This window comes from Trichomycterus rosablanca, chromosome 19 (assembly GCF_030014385.1).
Source record: "Trichomycterus rosablanca isolate fTriRos1 chromosome 19, fTriRos1.hap1, whole genome shotgun sequence".
Classification (NCBI taxonomy): domain Eukaryota; kingdom Metazoa; phylum Chordata; class Actinopteri; order Siluriformes; family Trichomycteridae; genus Trichomycterus; species Trichomycterus rosablanca.
In genome coordinates this window covers 24,998,949-25,021,759 of record NC_086006.1, presented here as the reverse complement: position 1 = coordinate 25,021,759, position 22,811 = coordinate 24,998,949, and the positions used below count along the sequence as shown (strand labels likewise).

Below are 22,811 nucleotides of genomic sequence, written 5' to 3'. Positions count from 1 at the left end.
TCAATTCCCACACCTGATCTCCTCATGTATCTCCTGGTCATGATGGTTCTTTTTTGGTTCCTATTGAAGCTGCTATTTTTGAGGTACCCGATGAGTGCAGGTTTACAAAACTTTTAGTCATGTATTGTTGGGAGTCTAAGAGAGCACAAATGGCCCTGAGATGAATCCCAAAAGTATTTGGACACCTGACCATGAGCTTGTTGGACATCCCATCAGCTAGAACAACAGACACTCCTCTGAGAAGGCTTCTTAAAAGACATGAAAGACGTGTATGTCTGTGGGAATTTGTGTCCATTCAGTCAAAAGATGACTATCATTTGTGTGGCTGGGCACTCATGTCAGTCAAGAAAGCCTCTATTGATGTTCCAGTTCATTCCAAAGCTGTTCAGTGGGGCCGAGGTCAGTGCTCTTTACATCGATCGTGTCTTCATGTCTTTTTCAGAGCTGCTTTGATTCAAGTTTCAAGAGGCTTTGCTGTCATTACAGCTATATTCAAGTACACACTGAAATGAAACAACATTCCTTCAGGACCAAGGTGCAATGAAACCAAATGCACACAATCCACTATACAAAGCACATTTCCTGACCTACGTAAATAGGAGAACGGGACCAAAAGACAAGTGTTGTTGGTCAGTACACAGAAAAGAATATATTTTAATAATATATATTTATACATAAGCAACAGTGTAGGGTTTACTTAGCAGCTGATATACACCGATCAGGCATAACATTATGACCACCTTCCTAATATTGTGTTGGTCCCCCTTTTGCAGCCCCTTACACAGCAAACTGTGCTGCACTGTGTATTCTGACACCTTTCTATCAGAACCAACATTAACTTCTTCAGCAATCTGAGCTACAGTAGCTCGTCTGTTGGATCGAACCACACGTGCATCAATGAGCCTGTCGCCGGTTTACCACTGTTCCTTCCTAGATACTGACCACTGCAGACCGGGAACACGCCACAAGAGCTGCAGTTTTGGAGATGCTCTGACCCAGTCGTCTAGCCATCACAATTTGGCCCTCGTCAAACTCGCTCAGATTCTCACGCTCGCACATTTTTCCTGCTTCTAACATCAACTTTGAGGATAAAATGTTCACTTGCTGCCTAATATATCCCCCCCACTAACAGGTGCCGTGATGAAGAGATAATCAGTGTTATTCACTTCACCTGTCAGTGGTCATAATGTTATGCCTGACCGGTGTGCTTTAACACAGTCGCTGAATGTAAGAGTAGTGGTTGTATGTATTATTTGGGGATGTCAGAGTCCGGGGAGCAAGACAAGTCATGCTGGAACAGTAAAAGGGTCTTCCCTAAACTATTGGAAGCATATACTTTCCTTACATTATTTACACATGGTACTGTTTTATTTGTACAGCGCACAATTGCACACATAACGTCTATAAACTGCACCTTTTAGGGTTACCTCTTTAGGTTTCTGTCCATGGTTATATGCTCATATATTCCTATATTATAAATATAAATATATATATACATATGCATATATACACATGCAATTTCTGTTCAGGGATCAATCAAATATTCAATCAATCAATTAAATCAATTATAAGTGTGTTTCAATACTTTTGTGCATATAGTTCAGGTCCAAATAGATGTGTGGCTGTGCTGGTAACAAAATTGATGTTGGGTGGAAGATCAGACTGAGAAATGTTAGCCAGGCAGTAAAAGAACGTGATCGGTGTATTTTATGGATGTCCGGTCAGCGAGGACACGGGTGATCCATCACAGGGTCAGTCTGGATTTTCGTTTTTTTATTCACGTCTTCATATCTGTTCTCGTTTCCCTCTCGCCGTCTATCCGTCAGACCGAGACGATCTTTATTGTTTCTTATCTACTCAAGTCAGAGTGTTTTCCCTCTTTCTGTCGGCGGTTCTGCTTTCGTAAGTCCTGCATTCAAACTAGCAGGGAGGCAGCGCGGCAAAGTGGCTGCACAAGATGTTCATTTCAATAAGAGCTGGTGAATTACTGCCAACAAGAGGCAGAGAGAATGGCCGGCCAGGTAAAATGAGCCGGTTAGACATACGGGAATTACATCCTGTCCGCACGGACCCGGCTATTTTTCCTTTCAGAAAATCCATCAGAAATCCCCGTCACATCAGCAGCACTGTAATAAATCTCTCCGTCCACTCTGAAACGGCTGAAACGAGTGTGCGGACGATGAAAGTAAAAAGAATGATATTGAGTCATCCCATTTTCTCCCAATTTAGTGTAGTCAATTTGTCTTCCGCTGCTGGGGGATCCCCGATTTTTGCAGTCGAGGTGGGTATATTGCTGCTTACGCCTCCGATGACCCGTGCGCAGCCCTTAATGGAGCCCTTTTCCATGCACTTCTGCACAGGCGCCTTTATCCGCCAATCAGGGTCCTTACACAGCATTTGAAGACCCAGCCCACATAGTCCGGTCATCCCTCCCTTCAGGCACTGCCAATTATGCCCGCTAGGTGGCGCCCAGCCGACCGGTGGCAACACCAAGTTTCTAACCGAGGAGTTCAGAATCTCGGCGCTGGTGTGCAAGCGGAATATCCCACTGCACCACCTGGGCACTTTAAATGTATTTTTTGTGTGAGCATTTGTATGGCTGGGCACTGATGCCAGTCAAGAAAACCTCAATTCACATTCCAGTCCTGTGCTAATCCTGTGCATGAACATTAAAACCACCTCCTTGTTTCTACACTCCCTGTCCATTTTATCAGCTCCACTTTCCATATAGAAGCACTTTGTAGTTCTACAATTACTGACTGTAGTCCATCTGTTTCTCTGTATGCTTTGTTAGCCCCCTTTCATGCTGTTCTTCAATGGTCAGGTCCCCCCCAGGACCACCACAGAGCAGGTATTATTTAGGTGGTGGATCATTCCCAGCACTGCAGTGACACTGACATGGTGGTGGTGTGTTAGTGTGTGTTGTGCTGGTATGAGTGGATCAGACACAGCAGCGCTGCTGGAGTTTTTAAACACCTCACTGTCACTGCTGGACTGAGAATAGTCCACCAACCAAAAATACCCAGCCAACAGCGCCCCGTGGGCAGCGTCCTGTGACCACTGATTAAGGTTTACATCTACAAGGTGGACCAACTAGGTAGGTGTGTCTAGTGTCTACGGAGTGGACAGTGAGTGGACACTGGTGTGGTAGCTTATTTTACCAATGCGCCACCCGAGCACCCTTGGTCATAATTTTTTGATTATCACATGTGTGTGTAAGTGTGTGTGTGTGTGTGTGTGTGTGTGTGTGTGTGTGTGTGTGTGTGTGTGTGTAAGACCTACATGCTGGAAGCAGCTTCTAACACTGGGTTCAATGTTGCTGCCACCGAATGCTGCCACCTCTCCGAGCTGCCTTGGGATCTGGATTGCATCATGCAGCAGGAGTCCCAACTGCCTCTGATCGCACGTATCCCCCGGTGATGAGACCTGGTTAAACAAGCCTACACACACACACACACACAGCTTTGGAAAATGAAACCCTCGTGTCCGATACTTGCCAAATGAATCTAATCCATCATTTTTTGTGTGGGCGCGCATATTTCCATCCATCAGATCCGACGCCCTCGTCTCACCAGACACTTTTTATAGAAGACTGATGCTCGTCTTACAAAGCACGTAGCAGCAACAACAACAAATCCCTGACGACGAGAAGATCTCAGGCCTGCCACAAGGGTGCAGTTCCAAAACGATCTATATGTTTGTTTTAATAGCATTTAACCAAAACGCTGCTTATTTTTACTCACAACAGCCGCCCAGAACCATCTATAAACAAATGTGTTCACCAGCTGCCTAATGATGCGTGTGTAATACGATCAATCCGATTAGAAAACGTTCTGTAATGACTCTAATCAGAGGAAAGTAATGAGACTGAAGAAGAGCTGCAAAATCTAATCAGCATAATCAATACAAATCAATAATCAGTGCCCAGGTGGCTGAGCGGACAAATATGGTAACAAACTCCAGTCACATAGCATATTACTGAATATAATTCAAATAACTGAGGGTTAAGGGCCTTGCTCAGGGGCCCAACAGTGGCAATTCAGCAGTGGTGGGGCTTAAACTGGCAACCTTTTGATTACTAGTCCAGTACCTAAACTACCACTGCCAACATATACGCTATATGGACGTTACCGCAATATTGGGATGGTCAGGTGTTCACATGTTACTGCCCATATAGTGTAGCTTGCCCCACCAGTGCCAACTCTGGCATGTTTAGGCAGTGATGCAATATGACCGAAACGCCAGTGTGTATTAAGTACAAAGTCTCGTACATCATCACATCGGCGCGTTCTCTTCCGCTGCTGGATGATCAACACGCAGCGTCAGTGCCCGTGTCAGAACTCTTTCACAGCGTTTGATTAGCGCCACGCTGAGCTGTGGGATTCGGGTTTTTTAAAGCGCGGGGTCATTAGCATATTGAACATATGCGGTTGGGATTTTACAGCGAGAGGCAGGGGTTCGAAGTTTAAGGGGCTTTGATGATTCATCGCCTCACTAGAATAGCAAAGAATAATCAGTGAGGCGGCAGGGCATTATGGGAATTACGGTCTTTTGTTGATGCTAATCAGGGAGATCGCGCATCAAACGGTGTGTGTGGTGGCAGGAATATATAACAGTCAGAGCTTTAAAGTCACGGGGGGAAGGGGGGGGGTAGCACTGTTGCCTTACAGCAAGAAAGTCCTGGGTTTGATTCCCAGGTGGAGTGGCCTGGGTTCTGTGTGGAGTTTGCATGTTCTCCCCGTGTCTGCATGGGTTTCCTCCGGGAGCTCCGGTTTCCTCCTACACTACAAAGACGTGCAGGCGACGCTGCTATTATACCAGCCGACAACCGCAGAGGTCCGGGTTCAAATCTCAGAGGTGCTATCGGCTGGCCGGGCATCTACACAGACACGATTTGGTCAAGAAGCCTCAGTTGATGTTCCAGTTCATTCCAAAGCTGTTTAGTAAGGCTGAGTGCAGGACACTGGAGCTTCTTTACTTTATTTAAACTGAGATTTCTTTCTATCTTTACAGAGCTTGATTTGTGCACAGGGGGACATTCATGCTGAAACACAAAAGGACCTTCCCTAAACTGTACAGCAAAGTACAGGGACATAATTTCCTTTATATAATTGATTTATTACACCTGCTGGCAATTGCTGTAGCTAAAAGACATGAATTAAATAATTAGAAGGGGTGACCCAATACTTTTGAGCATACAACGTGTGTGTAGAATATGTCGAGAGTAAGAAAGGACAGACTTACATTTGTACTTCTCCTCCAGGTGTCCTTTACACAGTGAAAGCAGGCCGATCTTCATGGACAGAACCCGGATCTTCCCACTGCGACCCCTAAACAATTGAGACTTGTACATGAGTGAACAATGCCCACGTGAGCGGACGTTCAAAAGGCAGCACGGCATCAACATCTACAGAGGGGCAACTGTACCAAAACAGCCAAACCAACTACTGTATACACAACCACATCTTCAGATCCGAGGAAATCTGACAAGGTAGGCAGTAGGCAGCTCACTAGGTTTACAGACAGACCCTGTGTGTGATGGCATTTATGAGGAGCCCCTACAGAGACACTAATAAAGTTTGGAGAAGAAAATGCTTTTTTTCACCGTCCCCTAAAAACCCTGTTAATATTTTCAGCAGCTTGAGAGGCATGGCACTCTAACATGCCAGCCCACCGCACCGAGTTGGGAGGGGGGGGTTGTGATAGGGTTCCTCCTAACTTCCTTTGCTACAGTGACTCCTGTTTTGCTGTACAGTTTAAAATCCACCACTGGCTGGGGTAAAGAAGTGGCTGGCAATCTGACATGGATAAGGATGGCCGCAGAAAAGCACCCACCCCTTCAACATCATAGGGGTGGCAAAAGCAGCAGAGGAACTGGAATAAGGGAACTAAACATAAGGTAGAACATGCTAATAATATATAAAAATACGTAAACAAGTAGGTTTTTGAATGTATTTGTTGCCTGTTTGAACTTTACTGGATGTACAGGAACAACTGTATTAAGCGTGTACATGACGACGTACGTATCGTAGACGTTAAGCAGCCAGTTGAGACACATGTCGACGCAGAGCGGCACGTTCACCAGGTCTTTGTGCTCCTGCTCCAGGTCGTCGTACACGGACGTGAGACAGTTGATGATTTCGGGGACGGAGAGCTGAGCCGAGTTGACGTTCAGCTTGTGCTGCTGGAACATGGACTGAGCTACCGACAGGTCCAATAGGTCCACTGCAAGAGAAAGAGAGGACAGAGTGCATTCTATATATCTATCTATATGTGTATACACTTGTCAGCCATTACAAATAAAACCACCTCCTTGTTTCTACACTTACTGTCCATTTTATCAGCTCCATTTACCATATAGAAGCACTTTGTAGTTCTACAATTACTGACTGTAGTCCATCTGTTTCTCTACATGCTTTGTTAGCCTCCTTTAAAGCTGTTCTTCAATGGTCAGGACCCCCACAGGACCACCACAGAGCAGGTATTATTTAGGTGGTGGATGATTCTCAGCACTGCAGTGACACTGACATGGTGGTGGTGTGTTAGTGTGTGTTGAGCTGGTGTGAGTGGATCAGACACAGCAGCGCTGCTGGAGTTTTTAAATACCGTGTCCACTCACTGTCCACTCTATTAGACACTCCTACCTAGTCGGTCCACCCTGTAGATGTAAAGTCAGAGACGATCGCTCATCTATTGCTGCTGTTTGAGTCGGTCATCTTCTAGACCTTCATCAGTGGTCACAGTACGCTGCCCACGGGGCGCTGTTGGCTGGATATTTTTGGTTGGTGGACTATTCTCAGTCCAGCAGTGAGCAGTGCTGCTGTGTCTGATCCACTCATACCAGCACAACACACACTAACACACCAGCACCATGTCAGTGTCACTGCAGTGCTGAGAATGATCCATCACCCAAATAATACCTGCTCTGTGGTGGTCCTGGGAGAGTCCTGACCATTGAAGAACAGCATGAACAGTACATTATTTATTCATTTATTTATTTAGACGTTTTACACCGTGTTTACACAATGGTTATATTACAGTAGGAAGGGTAGGTAATTTTTATCAGTCTATATTCCTTGTTAAGCATTATTTTAGTATGTTGTTTCTTTAGATTAGTTCTTTTAGACCAATTTTTTAAAGAAATTGATGCTTGTTTCTGTTTTGGCTTGGTATAGTTTTTGACATTGCTATACATTGTCGTTTTCGTAAGTATTTAAGGTGATTGAGAGGTGAAGACGGGTAGCGAGTGCTGGCGAACTGAACACTGCACTTTCATTTCCCACTCACACAGTGACTGAACGCTCTATATGACTGTAATTGTGCCTCCCAGATAATTGGGCTGCACTGAAAGCAAAGGCAGTGAAGCAGCTCTAATCAGAAACCACCAATCCCAAACACACACAATTCAGGCCTGAAAGGAACAAAACAGACTTTGTTCGCTTTTCAGAGAAACAGTCAATCAAACATGACATGTTGGGAGTCTGTCACTGTTTTTTATTTATTTCCCACAATGTTATGAGCAGAAACCTTTCCAAATTAGTCATTTCCAGTTCCCTATTGCTCTTGTGATCTTGTAGAACACGAGCCAGTACTCGAGTGCTCGAGCTGGGCAGCAGCACTGCAAGGATTCAAACCCAGGTCTCGGCAGAGGTGGGCAAGAGTATAATACTGTAAACTGCTGTACTACCTGAGCAGCCCAGGTTCCAATGATATCTTTTGGACCCCCACCCCCTTCTTCAAATGCAGTCACTTATAATTTATTACTGTAACTCGTTCTAGTCATGGAGCGTCATGGACAAGCACACGCCCTCTCTAACATGGCCCAGTCGCGAGCCGCTTCTTATCACCTACCAGTGTTGGGTTTACTAACAGAGCCGTATCGTGTACATAGAGCCACACTATGTACATCATCAGGTTTTAAACTGCTTCCAATTCTTATAAAGAGTCACACAAGGGTTCTGATGTTAAAAACACAGTACGGCTGTGTCTGAGACCATACCTGAGACCGTATTCTTCAGTAGTACAGTGGACAGTTTCTCCGCCAGCTTAAAAACAGGCTGGGATATGTGGGAAAAATTATGTAATTGCTGTATTGCTGTACACGTTTATCTGTATAACAAATCTGTATGAACAATAAAGTCTAATTTATTCTATTCCCTCATAAAGCTACACCCCAATTTACTCATATCCAATTCCGTAATTTTAACTTCCTCCAATGGGTGTGGAGTGTCAGGTGGTGCTATCAGCCAAGGCTTCAGTAATGAGAAACCCATTTGACCTTTTTCCTCCCTCAGACACAGCCAATCGTGTATGTGTGGGCACCCGTCCGGTCGATAGCACGGCCGAGATTCAAACCAGAGAACTTGACATCTCAATAATAGAAGTCTGTCTTACCAGATCTTGGGTGAGATAGACTTCTATTATTTGTTAGCAACGTTATCCTTGTAGCTCCAACAAAACAGACATTTCATTCACACAGATTCCCTCAGCACACACACAGACTCACAACAGAGAGCTTTCTGTAGCCGGCGAATCTTCATGGCAGTTCTGTACGCCGAGAATCTCACGTGGTTCAGATCGGCTAAACACAGACAGAGAAAATCAGTCAGGCGTGTAAAAATAGCAGCAGGTCGGTGCACACGTACATGTTACTGCTGGAAATCTGTGTTCACCTGTCAGTAACCGGAGTTCCTACATTTACAGTATTTGGTAAAAGCTTTGATCCAAAGCGACCTACAATTGTGATAATACAAAGGTCTTGCTCCGAGGGGTACTGTACTAGTAATCAGAAGGTTGCTGGTTCAAGCCCCACCACTGACAGATTGCCACTGTTGGGCCCTTAACCTTTAATTGCTTAAATAATACAGTACTGTAAGTTGCTTTGGATAAAAGTGTCTGCTAAATGTCAAAAATGTAAATGTACAATGTTTTTGTAATGAGATAGTCAGGGGTTCAAATACTTTTGGCCATATAGTGGATATAACTAATGAACAGGTAACTCCAGACAAACGAGTTACTGGATCAAGAGGGGTAAATGTGACCTTATTTAGTTTAAAGAAGTGGATTAGCCCGAGTGGACGACTGAGTGCTCCAGGACGGACGTGATCCTACCAGCATGCAGCATTTGCACTAATTACTGTAGCTCTCATTTCCTATGCTGTGTGTGTACAGGAAGTGAGAGCTTCTGTATGTAGTTGTGAACACGCTGGTGTAGACAGGCCGCTAATTAGCCGTCAACTGTCCACCTGGAGGACGTGTTTATTCAGCAGAACTTGCAAGTCTGAGAAAGGCGACACTTGTGTGTGTGAACAGCGTGAACAGAACGAATAGAAGAGACTCACAAAGGGAATGATAGAGCTCCGTCATTTTGGGATGATCCCAGCACGTCGTCTGCGTCTGATGGCTGAAAGAGAAACAGGACGGACACGGACAGGGGGCGGTCAGTATATGCATGTGATTGACTAAGTGAATACATCTTGCACAGAATGAGCTTGAGATCACAAACAAAGCTGTCAAACAGCAGCAAAATAAAAGAAGAAAGCAACTGTGGTCCCTACTGAAGGCTCTTTGAATGACGGCACTTTACAGAACAGTTCTGATTGGTGAATTCTGGGAGCTACTGTGAGGTTCACAGTCGATTACTAAGTTCCAACTACTGCTGTGGTTCAGTTCTGGTGCAAGAAAGTCTGAAGGAAGCGACACAGTACGTTGTCTGTCCTTGGAGGATCTAAATGTTCTTATTTGTTTTTTAATTAGTTGTCCAGGGGTGTCCAAACTTCTCTTGTTGGGGGCCAGATAAAGTAAAAATATGCAAACACGAGCCACAAAACAATTAAAATATTACAGGCCTTCCTGATTACTAACAATAAAACGTTCTTTTTTTCTATTTTATTTCTGCATTTCCTCCCTTTTTCTCCCAATTTAGTGTAGTCAATCTGTCTTCTGCTGCTGGGGGATCCCAGATTGCATTCGAGGAGAGTATATTGCTGCTCACGCCTCCTCCGACCCATGTGCAGTCCTAGCAGACCCCTTCTTTTAACCCCTGCTTTCTGCACAGATGCCTCTCTATCTGCCAACCAGGGTCCTTACACAGCGTTTGAAGACCCCACCGACTTAATCCGATCATCCCACCCAGCAGACACGGTGGCCAATTATTGTCTGCTGCAGACACTGTGAACCGGGTGTTCTGAATCTCGGTGCTGGTGTGCTAGAGGAATATCCCGCTGCGTCACCTGGATGCCCAAACTTCCTTTATTAAATTAAGTGACTAATTATTTCACTCACAAGTTTATAATCCTAATGGGAAGATTGTTATACTTTTTCCAAATGAAACGTACACATCGTCCTCTGAACTATTATAAAACGACTATAAAATACTGATTTCCTCAACTCGCTTCAAATCTTCTGCAGTCACTGTGTAATTTACTTGCTAAATCATTGTGTTTAAAGGAAAAGAGGACCGAGGGTGTTTTAGATTAGTTTTATGTGATAGCAACACCTAGAGTTCAAACTAGAAATGTTTAATAAAACCCTAATTTTATTTCTAAAATACCACGGGGGTAGTTTGGACAACCCTGCTGTAGTCCTTGTCAAGCACTGTTCTAACAGTTTGGTCTTCAGATGTGCCCTTTAGGCCAACTTTGGTCAAAAGATTAAGAACCGTTCCCATTTTGGTTTGGTTAACAATCTTTCTCAAAGTCTTAGATCATTCCTGTAATTATTTAGGACATTTAGTCAGTATGTGTCCCCCCCTTACCAGATATAAGTGTGTTAAGCCTAAATGTTCATATAAGCACACAGTATATATTAAGTAAAATGTAGGACATGGTTTCATTCTGCAACAGATGCAGACAAAACAAAAATAATGGCTTCAGCAGACAAAACATAGTACATAAACAACTGGGCTGCAAAAAGTTTCTAGTAAAACTTTCATGACTGTGTGCAGTACAGAATGTTCTAGAATGTCAAAGGTACAGTGCAGCACAGGTGGAAATAGAAAATCAGCAGAAAAAGAAAATTGAATCTAACAACTACTAAGCCAAAAATAAATTGCAGGGCGCAAGACTATTATCTATTAGACTTTATCTAGCAGAAAGCTTTTCTATCGAAGGGCAGTGGATGATGGACAGCACACAGACTGGACCCTGAGTAACACCAAATGATGGGATGAGCCAATGTCCAATTTATTTTAGAAATTTGGATCAATGTAGAGGATCCAAAGGATGTTGAGACTGAGGTGGAACTTTAATCGTGGAATTCGGACAGGTATGTCGGATGTATATCTGCTTGGAAAGGTAAGAATTCTGGGGGTTCAAATGGAAGGCGTTACATAAACGGGATCCTTGAAAAGGTGGGTCAATCCCAAGCCTGGATAAATAGGAGAGTTGCACCAGGAAGGGCATCCAGCATAGAAACTGTGCCAAATCAAATGCGCCGAATGATCCGACGTGGTGCCACCTAACGGGAGCAGCCAAAAAGAAGGATTCATAATATGGGTGTGGCCCTGGGTGTGCTGCATGTGTACTGATTGTGAGTACAACACAATGCCTGGTTTCTTACAGCACAGGGTTGTTTTTCTAGGATAACGCTGGAGTCAAGAGGACGTGGTTTAGTTCTAAAATTTGGACCCAAGCAATGGGTGTTGCTACCATATAAACTGGATGGTGTGGCAGCATCTAGACGTCCATGTAGAGAGATCACTAGGTTTTCAGATGGACCCATTGTGTTGAGGTTAGATGGCCTTACATTAGACTGGTCACGTCAAATACAATAAGACTTTTTGTACTTGGCCCTATATACACCCTATAAATACAATAAAACTGTTTGCACTTGGCCCTATATACACCCTATAAATACAATAAGACCACCTTTTTTTTGCACCTGGTGCTTGGTTCTATATTTATACACAAGTGTGAGTGGGGCACTGCATGTGCTGGCCGGGATCCAATGATCAGATTTCTCTGTACCTGAACAGAGTTGTAGTAAAGACACCAGTAAGCCTGATCAGAATCTGGTCTGGAAGTTGGATTTTGCTTTTCAGGAAAGTCGAACACATAGTATTTTTCAATGCAGGCATGTAAAGTGTTTAAAAATAGGGTAGAACCAGAGTTTTTTTTCTGCTTACTAACACCTCCACATTCGTTTTCAAAAAATGAATTATTCAGCGGATGAGTGTGCTGAGCTTGAGCTTATTAGATTCAAAAACTTGTAACCTATAGGGCACTTATACATTTTTTTTTTAGCTCTCGCTCTCTCTCTCTCATAATTGCTGATGTTTAGACTCTGAGGTTGTGTTGAACTCTGGGCAAAAGTTTAGAGTAATAAGAGCACCTCACCTCTACTAGCTTTTGGGAAAAACTCTGGCATTTAAACGTCCTTATTCACTCTTTAAATAAGCATATTTCAAAAATGAGGATAACACATGGAAACACTGCACTTGGCCCTATATACACCCTATAAATACAATTGGCGTCGCTACCGTATGAATTGGATGGTGTAGCAACATGAAGCATTAAGAAAGTGTCCATCTAGCATCCACACTGATTGAATAGATGTGTATTGTTTAGTATAAAATAAATGTACACTTTACATGATCTAGCTCCTGATCCGAACCTCAATAAACATACACCGATCAGCCATAACATTAAAACCACCTCCTTGTTTCTACACACACTGTCCATTTTATCAGCTCCACTTACCATATAGAAGCACTTTGTAGTTCTACAATTACTGACTGTAGTTCATCTGTTTCTCTGCATACTGTTTTTACCTGCTTTCACCCTGTTCTTCAATGGTCAGGACCCCCACAGGACCACCACAGAGCAGGTATTACTTAGGTGGTGGATCATTCTCAGCACTGCAGTGACACTGACATGGTGGTGGTGTGTTAGTGTGTGTTGTGCTGGTATGAGTGGATCAGACACAGCAGTGCTGCTGGAGTTTTTAAATACCATGTCCACTCACTGTCCACTCTATTAGACACTCCTACCTAGTTGATCCACCTTGTAGATGTAAAGTCAGAGACGATCGCTCATCTATTGCTGCTGTTTCAGTTGGTCATCTTCTAGACCTTCATCAAAGGTCACAGGACAAAGCATGCAGAGAAACAGATGGACTACAGTCAGTAATTGTAGAACTACAAAGTGCTTCTATATGGTAAGTGGAGCTGATAAAATGGACAGTGAGAGTAGAAACAAGGAGGTGGTTTTAATGTTATGGCTGATCGGTGTATATCAAGATCTCTGAATTGTGCTACACCCTGGAAAACATCAACAAATCCGAGGAAATTTAAAGAATTTTGTGCAGAAAAACGATCCCTGATGACTCCATCACGGCGAACAAAACGTATAACGACCACGAGGAGAAACAAAATAAGGCCGAGGGAGAGAATAAAAGAGACGGAGAGAGAGAATTAAAGCAGAGAGGCACATCAAACTCATCATGTTGAGAGCGAGGCTGTCAGGACGGTGGCTCCCGGTGATAAGCAGGATCGTCTCTCGGTGGGTTCTCGCTCATTCTCCACTATCGGGGACATCGAGCTGACAGCGAATGGGAGTGAAATGACTATTTCTGCTCTGTGTTTGACAGGCTTTGTAATTCGGGCCTCCGACGAAGAAAGGACGCATGATGCGCAAGTGCTTAGTGGAGAAAAAGGTGGAGGTGGTTGTAGGGGGATTGTGACAGTTTGCTTGATGATGCAGAAAATAGCATCGGCACTATTTCCTCAAAACGGATGACACGATGTTTTTGTCTTTTCTAAACTCTCATTCGTTTTGTTGAGTACCGTGGGCGGAACAGCAGGTAACGGAGGTGCATCACAGCCCCGGGGACACAGATCAAAGATAAATTATTGTCTCTAGTTGCTTTTTGGGTTCACATCATGCTCCTGTGAGGTTCCTCCAGGTATTCACTGTAGGTACTCTGGTTTCCACCTTCTCTCAGAAACATGCAGGAGGTGGACTGGACAAAAAGTGCCCTGATTGTAGGCGAATAAATAGTCCAGCAGTTTATCTGCACCTTATTGCACGCAGTGTTACCTGGATAAGCATCCTGACCAGGATAATGTGGACACTTTTAAGGTAGCTTGCTCCAAACAACTTGTGGTTCCTGTCCTAGTAGCTGTGGCGATAGCATGGTCAAGAGATCACAAACAACCCTCAGACCATGTGATTCTCCATCTCTGATCTGAACCCTAATAATCCATGGGCACCAATCAGATGGTACCTGTATTAGAGGATCTTAGAAATGCTTTTTAGGCATAAAAAATGTTTAAAAAAAATTACTTTTAGATAATCTAGCGAAGATGAAACGCCTTTGTTTGTCATATATGCACGCACGTGTACAGTACAAAAAAGCTGGGGTCATGGCGCCCCTGGAACCAAGACGAGTCCCCCTTTGCTTAAGTGTCTAACAGTGGCTGCATGGCAGAGCCAGGATTCGAAACAACAACCTTCTAGTTGGTAACCAACAGCTCTACCTAATAGGCTACCACTTTTGGTCATTTATTGTATAAAAAATATATTAATATTATTATTGTTATTATTAATTTAGCTTCAGTGTTTTTAATACAAAAACAACATAAATTAGTTCAAACTTTGTCCCATTTCTAAAGTGACGATGTGCTTTTCTAACGTTTCAAGGTTCTTTAGGTTTATTTAACAGACGATTTGTATTTTTTACATTTATTTTTCAGTAAATCCGACCGCCTTCAGACACAAACATCACATCTACGACCTCTAGCAAAAACAGAACAGATTGATGAGGCTTGTAATGCGTCTTCTAATGAAACCTCAGAGCTTTCAGCCTTTAACGTCCCTAATTTCTCTGTTCGGATAAATCAGTGTTGATCCGCAGGCTGGAAAAAGACGTATGTGTCGGAATCCCAGCAACGACACCTCGCGTTCATCAACTCTCCAGCTTTCTGAAGCGTCGCCGGGTCAAAGAGTTTCAACTCCATCCGCGTGGTCCGGCTGAACCTCTGCTCTGATCTTCCAGCAAATAAACAAACCCGTCACTCACCAGCCTGCTGCCAAAAACGTCCTGCTGAGGTTAGCACCTGACCTCACGGAGGTCCCGCTCACCCCTGTTTCACAATGCTGTGAGGTCAGGGGGGTTTAATTAGGAACGGAGGCTTCGCCCTAATCCTCACACTCGGGAGATTGAGAGTCCTGAGGGACGACGGGAAGGTCAGAACATGGAACGGGCATCGCTGGCAGTTTGAAGATTGCCTACAGGAGCAGATTTTCAGTGACCGGTGGAGTCAGAGGTTTAACGCTGGAGGTTAAACTGCTAGCTTGCCGTATCTGAAATGGGGTTCCAAAATATGCAAGTGAATGAGTGCGTGTTGCCCTGAGTGATATTCAAGTGTTGTCACCGTGACCCTGACCAGAAGTATGCCCCAACTTATCCAGCATCCAATACTTGGTACATCATATGTACAAAAGTATTGGGACACCCTGTCTAAGTATTGCATTTAGTGTGTTTGTCACAACAGTTGCTAAGAGGTGTAATAAATCAATTATTCCGTATAAAGGAAATTATATGCTTCTAACTTTGCAGCAACAGTTTAGGGAGGGTCCTTTCCTGTTCCAGCATGACTGTGCCCCTGTGCACAAAGACATGTAGAAAAGCCCAGTTTAAAGAAACACAGAGACCCTGACCTCAGCCTCAATCAACAGCTTAGGAATGAACTGGAACATCAACTGAGCTTTTTTGACCAGCCATACAAATGACACACAAAGCCAGGACACATGGACACAAATTCCCACAGACATATTTCAAAGTCTTGTGACAAGCCTTCACAAAAGAGCGGCTGTTGTTCTAGCTGAACAGATCACACAGACGTCACTCCATTTTAATATAATTTGTTTTTGAAATTAGACGTCCAACAAGCCCCCGGTCAGGTGTCCAAATACTTTTGGCACATATAATGTTCCAATGTTTCTTTTCCGAGGCATCAGATAATTCATTTTACATCTTGCAGGACAGAGGCTCAGAGTCTGTGTAGACGCCTGACCGGCCGATAGCTCCCCAGATTTGCTGTGTTTATTCACAAAGCACATTTGATTCTTTTTCAGTCCTGTGTGGTCTCTATGCAGCATTTTTTCTTCTGAAATGCTGAAACAGATTCAGTGTGCTGCGTGCATTCATGGGCGGATGAGTGAATGACCATATGGATGCTGCCAACCAGATCTGCAGAGAGTGGACGGCCTACACACACACACACATACAGCTGGCATCGTCTTATCGAGCCATAAGCTTGTTTCTTGCTTATTTTCATCTACTTTTAAGAGACTTCTGCACAACGCAGGCGTTCAAAGAGAAACATGTCAGGCGGTTCTGCCCCGTCCTGCTGTTCCTTTAAGGATCTCGCCTGGGAACGTCTCATCTCCATTCGCACACGCAGCATGAGTTCAATAGTGATAAATCATCACAGAGGAGTTAATAGTGAACGCAAACCATCGTTAAAATGATCTGGGTAATAACTGAGTCTGTGGAATATAACATACAGCCCCTGACTACTGGAACAAAAAACCCTAAAAACATTAAATGCCACTAAAGAGATAATAAATGGTGGTCCTGTACCACAGTCATCCACCAGTCAGTCACAAATCACCCCACAGTTCCAGTCCAAACTCCACTGTATCTGATCAGACCACAGTTCCCATCCAAGGTCATCTGTAGCCAATCAGATCACAGTTCCAGTCCAAACTCCACATGAACCAATCAGTCCACAGTTCCAGTCCAAACTCCAGTGTAACCAATCAGACCAGTTCCAGTCCAAACTCCACTGTATCTGATCAGACCACAGTTCCCATCCAAGGTCATCTGTAGCCAATCAGATCACAGTTCCAGTCCAAACTCCACATGAACCAATCAGTCCACAGTTCCAGTCCAAACTCCAGTGTAACCAATCAGACCAGTTCCAGTCCAAACTGCCCTGTAACCAATCAGACCACAGTTCCAGTCCAGACTCCACTGTATCCAATCAGACCACAGTTCCAGTACAAACTCCAGTGTAACCAATCAGACCAGTTCCAGTCAACTGCCCTGTAACCAATCAGACCACAGTTCCAGCTGATTTAGGATGTTAAGAGTGATACTAAAGCTCTGATGTAAACACTGTTAGTGAGGATCCAGTCAGAAGACGTCATGTTTGGTATTTTACAGGGGTAAGAGAGGGCAGTAGTGCCAGGAACCAGTGCACAGCTGGTACGTGTGTGTGTGTGTGTGTGTGTGTGTGTGTGCACCACTCGTACTTACTTTATGTAATAGGGCACTTTATTCTGGGACACTGCTCTCTGCCAGGGTAGCTGAACTGAAGCTGTGAGAGAAAAAAACACACACACACACACACACACACACACACACACACACACACACTTTATGAGACTGTTACAATGCTTTTTATTAGTTTCTGTTTTCAGAAAGACTCACTATGAGTAAAGAACTAATCTCAGTCCATTCATTTGTTCATTAGGACGTTTTATGAAGTGTTTTTGACTAGCAGGCCGGGCGAGCGGCGGCTCGGGGAACGATCTTGTTATTATCCCGTCATTTAAAGTCCTGGCTGACCTGGTTTACAGTCTGACACCAAAAGCAGCATGTGAGAATCAGGGACACTGATGTTTAAAATTAGCAAAGACACACTTACTGTCCGTAATAACAAGGTGGAATTATGTGTCATTTTCTAGCCGCTGGCAGTGTGAGTGTATGAGTGTGTGTGTGTGTGTGTGTGTGTGTATGTGTGAGTGAGTGTGTGTGTGCAACGATCATAAATCCTTGGTTTTCTTTTTAAATCCATAAAGTTTTCAACTCATTAATAGTCTCAACTTTCCAGAACATGAATTACATTTGTCTTTGATCATTTTTTGTATTTTAGTCATTTCCAGTTTCTCTGATGCTTGCACCACGCTTGTACCAAGCTCTTTCCTAAACTGTTGCCACACTGATTTTATACACCAACTAGTAATAGGAGTGGCTAAAACTACTAAACCTAATAATTAGAAGGGGCGTCTAAATACTTAATAAAGTGTTAAATACTCATACAGTATAATCCATAACCCTTAAACCACCAAAACTGTAAACTTTTAAACTTGTAAACTTTCCAGCCTGTAAACATTAAAGTTTGTACACTTTTAAGCCTTTAAACTGTCTAGCCAGTCAACTTTCAAACTTTTACTCTTGTAAACTTTTCAGCCTGGCAACCTTTAAGCTTGTAAACTTGAATGCGTGTAAACCTTTACACTTCTAAACATTGCAGCCTGTAAACATTAAAATTTGTAAACTTTTACACGTGTAAATTTTCCAGCCTGTAATATTGGAAACTTTATAGCTTCCAGCTCAAATGTTTACACTTTTTAGCCTGTAAACAATTAAATTTGTAAACCTTTAAGCCTGGTAAATTTTTTGCTTGTAAACTTTAATGCATGTCAAACTTTACATGTGTACACATTCCAGCCTGTAAACTTTAACATTTGTAAACCTTTAAGCTTGTAAACTTTCCAGCCTGGTAAATTTTTTGCTTGTAAACTTTAATGCATGTAAAACTTTACATGTGTACACATTCCAGCCTGTAAACTTTAACATTTGTAAACCTTTAAGCTTGTAAACTTCCTAGCCAGTAAACTTTTTAGTTTGTAAGCCTTAATGCTTTTTGGCTTTTACACTTGTCAACTTTCCTCCCTGTAAACGTTTACACTTGTAAACTTTTACATAACTTTCAAGCCTGTAAACATAAAAAAATTCTAAACTATGCAGCCTGTAAACCTTTTAACATGTACATTTTCCGGTCAGTAAACTTTCCAGCCTGTAAACTTGGAGACGTCCATAAATGTCAAACTATCTCAAATGATCTGGAAACGTTATTTTTTTTAAATCCCTCCTGGAATTTGAATTCACAATGTTTAGGTCACCAGTACAGACGCTTAGCGACCGAGCTCCCAGTGTTCCCTTGTCTGTATCTGAGTGTATCAGTTGATTAGTATGAGATTGAAGCCGGTGTGATGTATTAAATCAGACTGTAGAGAGACAGAGCAATCACAGCAGCGTCAGAGTCGATAAGATCAGAAGTCGAGGGGAAGTGAGTGAGTTACACACCTGCTCAGTTATTGTACAGCATTAATACAGAGACGTGGAGGTACGGTCGTACTTCTTTTTGTAAAAATTGTCCGTGCGCTGTGTTAAACACGTTTTTTTAAATCAATGAAATACCTCTGTGTGTAAACTAGAATCCGGCCGATACATACAAGTTCAGCTTTCTGCTGGAATCAGGCTGATCTATTACTACTAACGTCATAAATGTACAATTCTAACAGTGCTGCAGGGTGATTAGTGTGGATGGAGTGCTGAGTGGCTCTAAAGTCAGTAATTAGTCAGTGTATGTAACGCAGTTCATGGGTTTTCTGTGACTGAACGATCCGAACACAAACTTATTCTTCTGGACTGAATGTTATAATTCAAAAACTATCAAAAATAATCACCAGGATGCTGAGTTTTCACACAATGTCCATTTTATCAGCTCCACTTACCATATAGAAGCACTTTGTAGTTCTACAATTACCGACTGTAGTCAATCGGTTTCTCTGCATGCTTTGTTAGCCCTCTTTCACCTTGTTCTTCAATGGTCAGGACCCCCACAGGACCCCCACAGAGCAGGTATTATTTAGGTGGTGGATCATTCTCAGCACTGCAGTGACACTGACATGGTGGTGGTGTGTTAGTGTGTGTTGTGCTGGTATGAGTGGATCAGATACAGCAGCGCTGATGGAGTTTTTAAACACCTCACTGTCACTGCTGGACTGAGAATAGTCCACCAACCAAAAACATCCAGCCAACAGCGCCCCGTGGGCAGCGTCCTGTGACCACTGATGAAGGTCTAGAAGATGACCGACTCAAACAGCAGCAATAGATGAGCGATCGTCTCTGACTTTACATCTACAAGGTGGACCAACTAGGTGGTAGGAGTGTCTAATAGAGTGGACAGTGAGTGGACACGTCTGATCCACTCATACCAGCACAACACACACTAACACACCACCACCATGTCAGTGTAACTGCAGTGCTGAGAATGATCCACCACCTAAATAATACCTGCTCTGTGGTGGTCCTGACCATTGAAGAACAGGGTGAAAGCAGGTTAAAATAGTATGTAGAGAAAAAGATGGACCTACAGTCAGTAATTGTAGAACTACAAAGTGCTTCTATATGGTAAGTGGAGCTGATAATTGAACTAACTGAACTACAGAGAGACGTACTGGAGAGGAAGTGCTGTGACGAGGGTCCGAAGTCTCGATGTGCTTCCTGTAAGAGCTTCAGTCTCTCCTCAATAGCTGCCTACAGACAGAACGAGAAACAAAATCAATTAAGTAACATTTGTCAGTCAGTCGTGGTTCAAGTTGAGGGATTAGTTTCAGCTTTGGTAGCTTTACTGTTGCAATTCTGCTTCCCTGAACATGAAAAAAGATGACAATAATAAGAGCAATCAGCTGCTTCTGGTCCAGCTTTCGTCAAATCCATATGTGGCTGGTGGCCAGACCAAGGGTTTCATCAATCGTAGCTTGGTGATGGTGCTAATGGACTTGTTTTCCATGTTCTTTTTAATTTGACCATCACTGCCACGCCCACTGCCATTCTTCTGCCGTATTTCATTCTCTACTTCCCAAATATGAACAGGAGTCCACTGGTTCCATAAGTCGACCCTCCACCATAATCTCCAGCTCTTCTTCAGTGCTCGTCATCACGGTGCTTGGGAACGGACGGCCAAAATTCCAGTTCCATAAGCACTGCTGGTGTAGATGAGATATATAAATAAGTGTGTGTGTGTGTGTGTGTGTGTGTGTGTGTGTACCTGCAGTAAGTTCCAGCGCGTGTCTAGGTTGTCGAGCTGTCGACTGGTGCTGGAGGAGAGCTGCACCTCCAGAGGAGCCAGTTCACTCGCTAATGCATTCACCATCAACACCTCCTGCTTCAGGGGGGCAACCTCCTCCTTAAACGCCTACACACACACACACACACACACACACACACACACACACACGTACAAACACACACACACACACACACACGTACAAACACACATATACATCAAATCACAACTGAGTCGTATAATAATGAAGCATAAATAATCAGTAACTCAGGTGATGAAGGTCAGACACTTAATGATGAACCGCCATGAGTGTAAAATCGTTCGTCTATCCTAATTGGATAACCTTTGACCCCTGGTGGTCTGAAGCATCTCTGAAGTGAGTGGTATTCAAAGTTGAGAGCTTGAGCATGTTCATTAGATGAGATCCAGAGACAGAGGAGCAGCATTAAGATGAGCGCATACGGCACTTGAGCGAAAGTATGCAGACACCCTGCATGATTATTAGGTTCGGGATATGAGCTGTGCACAGCATGGTGAATGAAATCAATAAAGAACATGTGGAAACAGTTTGGGGAAGGCCCTTTCCTAGACAAGCATGACTGAACCTCAAAGCAAGGTCTATTAAGGCAAAGTGGTGTAGAGGAACCCCACTGACCTGCACCGAAACCTCTGATCTCAACCTGAACACTAAACACTAATTAGCTTGGGATGAACTGGAACCTTGATTTCCCATCAATATTTGGCAAGAGAGAATAAGGAATGGGCACAAGTTCCCACAGGGATGCTCTAAAATCTTGTGCAAAGCCTTTCCAGGGGAGTGGAGACTGTTACAGTTGAAAGGGGGTGGGTGGCATCTCTATTTTGAAAGGAAATGTCTGGCCAATGTATGGTCCGATATTCTTATACTTTTGCCTATTCATTGTATATCCCCCCCCCCCCCACACACACACAACCACACAGTAGGTACAGTGTAGTTGGGTCGGAACGTCACTCACGGTGGTCTGGTCGATGTGGTCCTGCAGCGAGTCGATCAGCAGATCTCCGACAGGCTGCCAGCGGCTCTTCATCTCCTCAGGTCCACTCAGACGCACGTCCAGCTGATCCATGGCGCTCTGCAGGTCTTGGAGTTTTTCCAGAGAACGTTCCACCTGATCGTGCCAACCGCCAACGTGCCCGAGGAGCCTCTCCCATCGCTCGCGCACCTCGGCCGCCTGCTTCCGGATCGCCTTTGCCACCCGCTGGGCTTTCTCCTCTGGAGATAGCTCTGAGAGAATGAGAAGAAGTACAGTGGAACCTCAGTTTAATGGACCTCCATTTAACAGAAAAATTATATGCTTCCAACACTTTCAGCAACTGTTTGGGGAAGGCCATTTCCTGTTCCAGCATGACTGTGCCCCAGAGACCCTGATCTCAGCCTCGCTCAACAGCTTTGGAATGAACTGGAACGTCAACTAAGACTTTCCTGACCAACACCAGTGCTCTGTCATCTTTGACTGAATGGGCACAAATTCCCACAGACATACTGGTATCTTGTATAAAGCCTTCTCAGAAGAGTGGCTGTTGTTCTAGCTGAAAACATCTTATAGACGTCACTCTGTTTTAATACCACTTGTTTTTGAAATGAGTCCGACAAGCTCATGGTCAGGTGTCCAAATACATTAGGCCATATAGTGCATGTACTAGAGTTCCCCCATATAACCACACACATCTTTTGTCCATATAGTGTATAACTGCTGTAAAATCATTCTGATGCAATCATCATGTCATCTGGTTTGAAGATAAAACATGTGAACATTTTGAACAGATGCAGGATGTACGAGGGCGGATATGAAACAGACCCGGGGCGCAGCTGCCGTCCCCGACAAGGTTCTGCAGTAAAGATACGAGCATCTCAGGCTACCTGAAGATCTGAGAAACGGCAGTGAGCTGTGTCCCGGGGTCTGGG

General features: G+C 43.7%; 1 protein-coding gene across 8 annotated transcripts in view; it reads right to left on the bottom strand.

Annotated features, from left to right (window-relative positions):
- LOC134333277 (utrophin-like) overlaps positions 1-22,811 on the bottom strand; it is a 200,784-nt gene that overhangs the window by 33,327 nt on the left and 144,646 nt on the right. For all 8 annotated transcript variants that reach the window (XM_063015178.1, XM_063015182.1, XM_063015177.1 and 5 more), the window contains 9 exons: positions 21,862-22,130; positions 20,849-20,995; positions 20,256-20,334; positions 17,263-17,323; positions 9,342-9,403; positions 8,507-8,581; positions 6,024-6,225; positions 5,245-5,330; positions 3,283-3,440 (listed from right to left, as the gene is read on the bottom strand). In XM_063015178.1, coding sequence (XP_062871248.1) covers positions 3,283-3,440; positions 5,245-5,330; positions 6,024-6,225; positions 8,507-8,581; positions 9,342-9,403; positions 17,263-17,323; positions 20,256-20,334; positions 20,849-20,995; positions 21,862-22,130 — 1,139 coding nt within the window. The remainder of the gene's footprint in view (positions 1-3,282; positions 3,441-5,244; positions 5,331-6,023; positions 6,226-8,506; positions 8,582-9,341; positions 9,404-17,262; positions 17,324-20,255; positions 20,335-20,848; positions 20,996-21,861; positions 22,131-22,811) is intronic.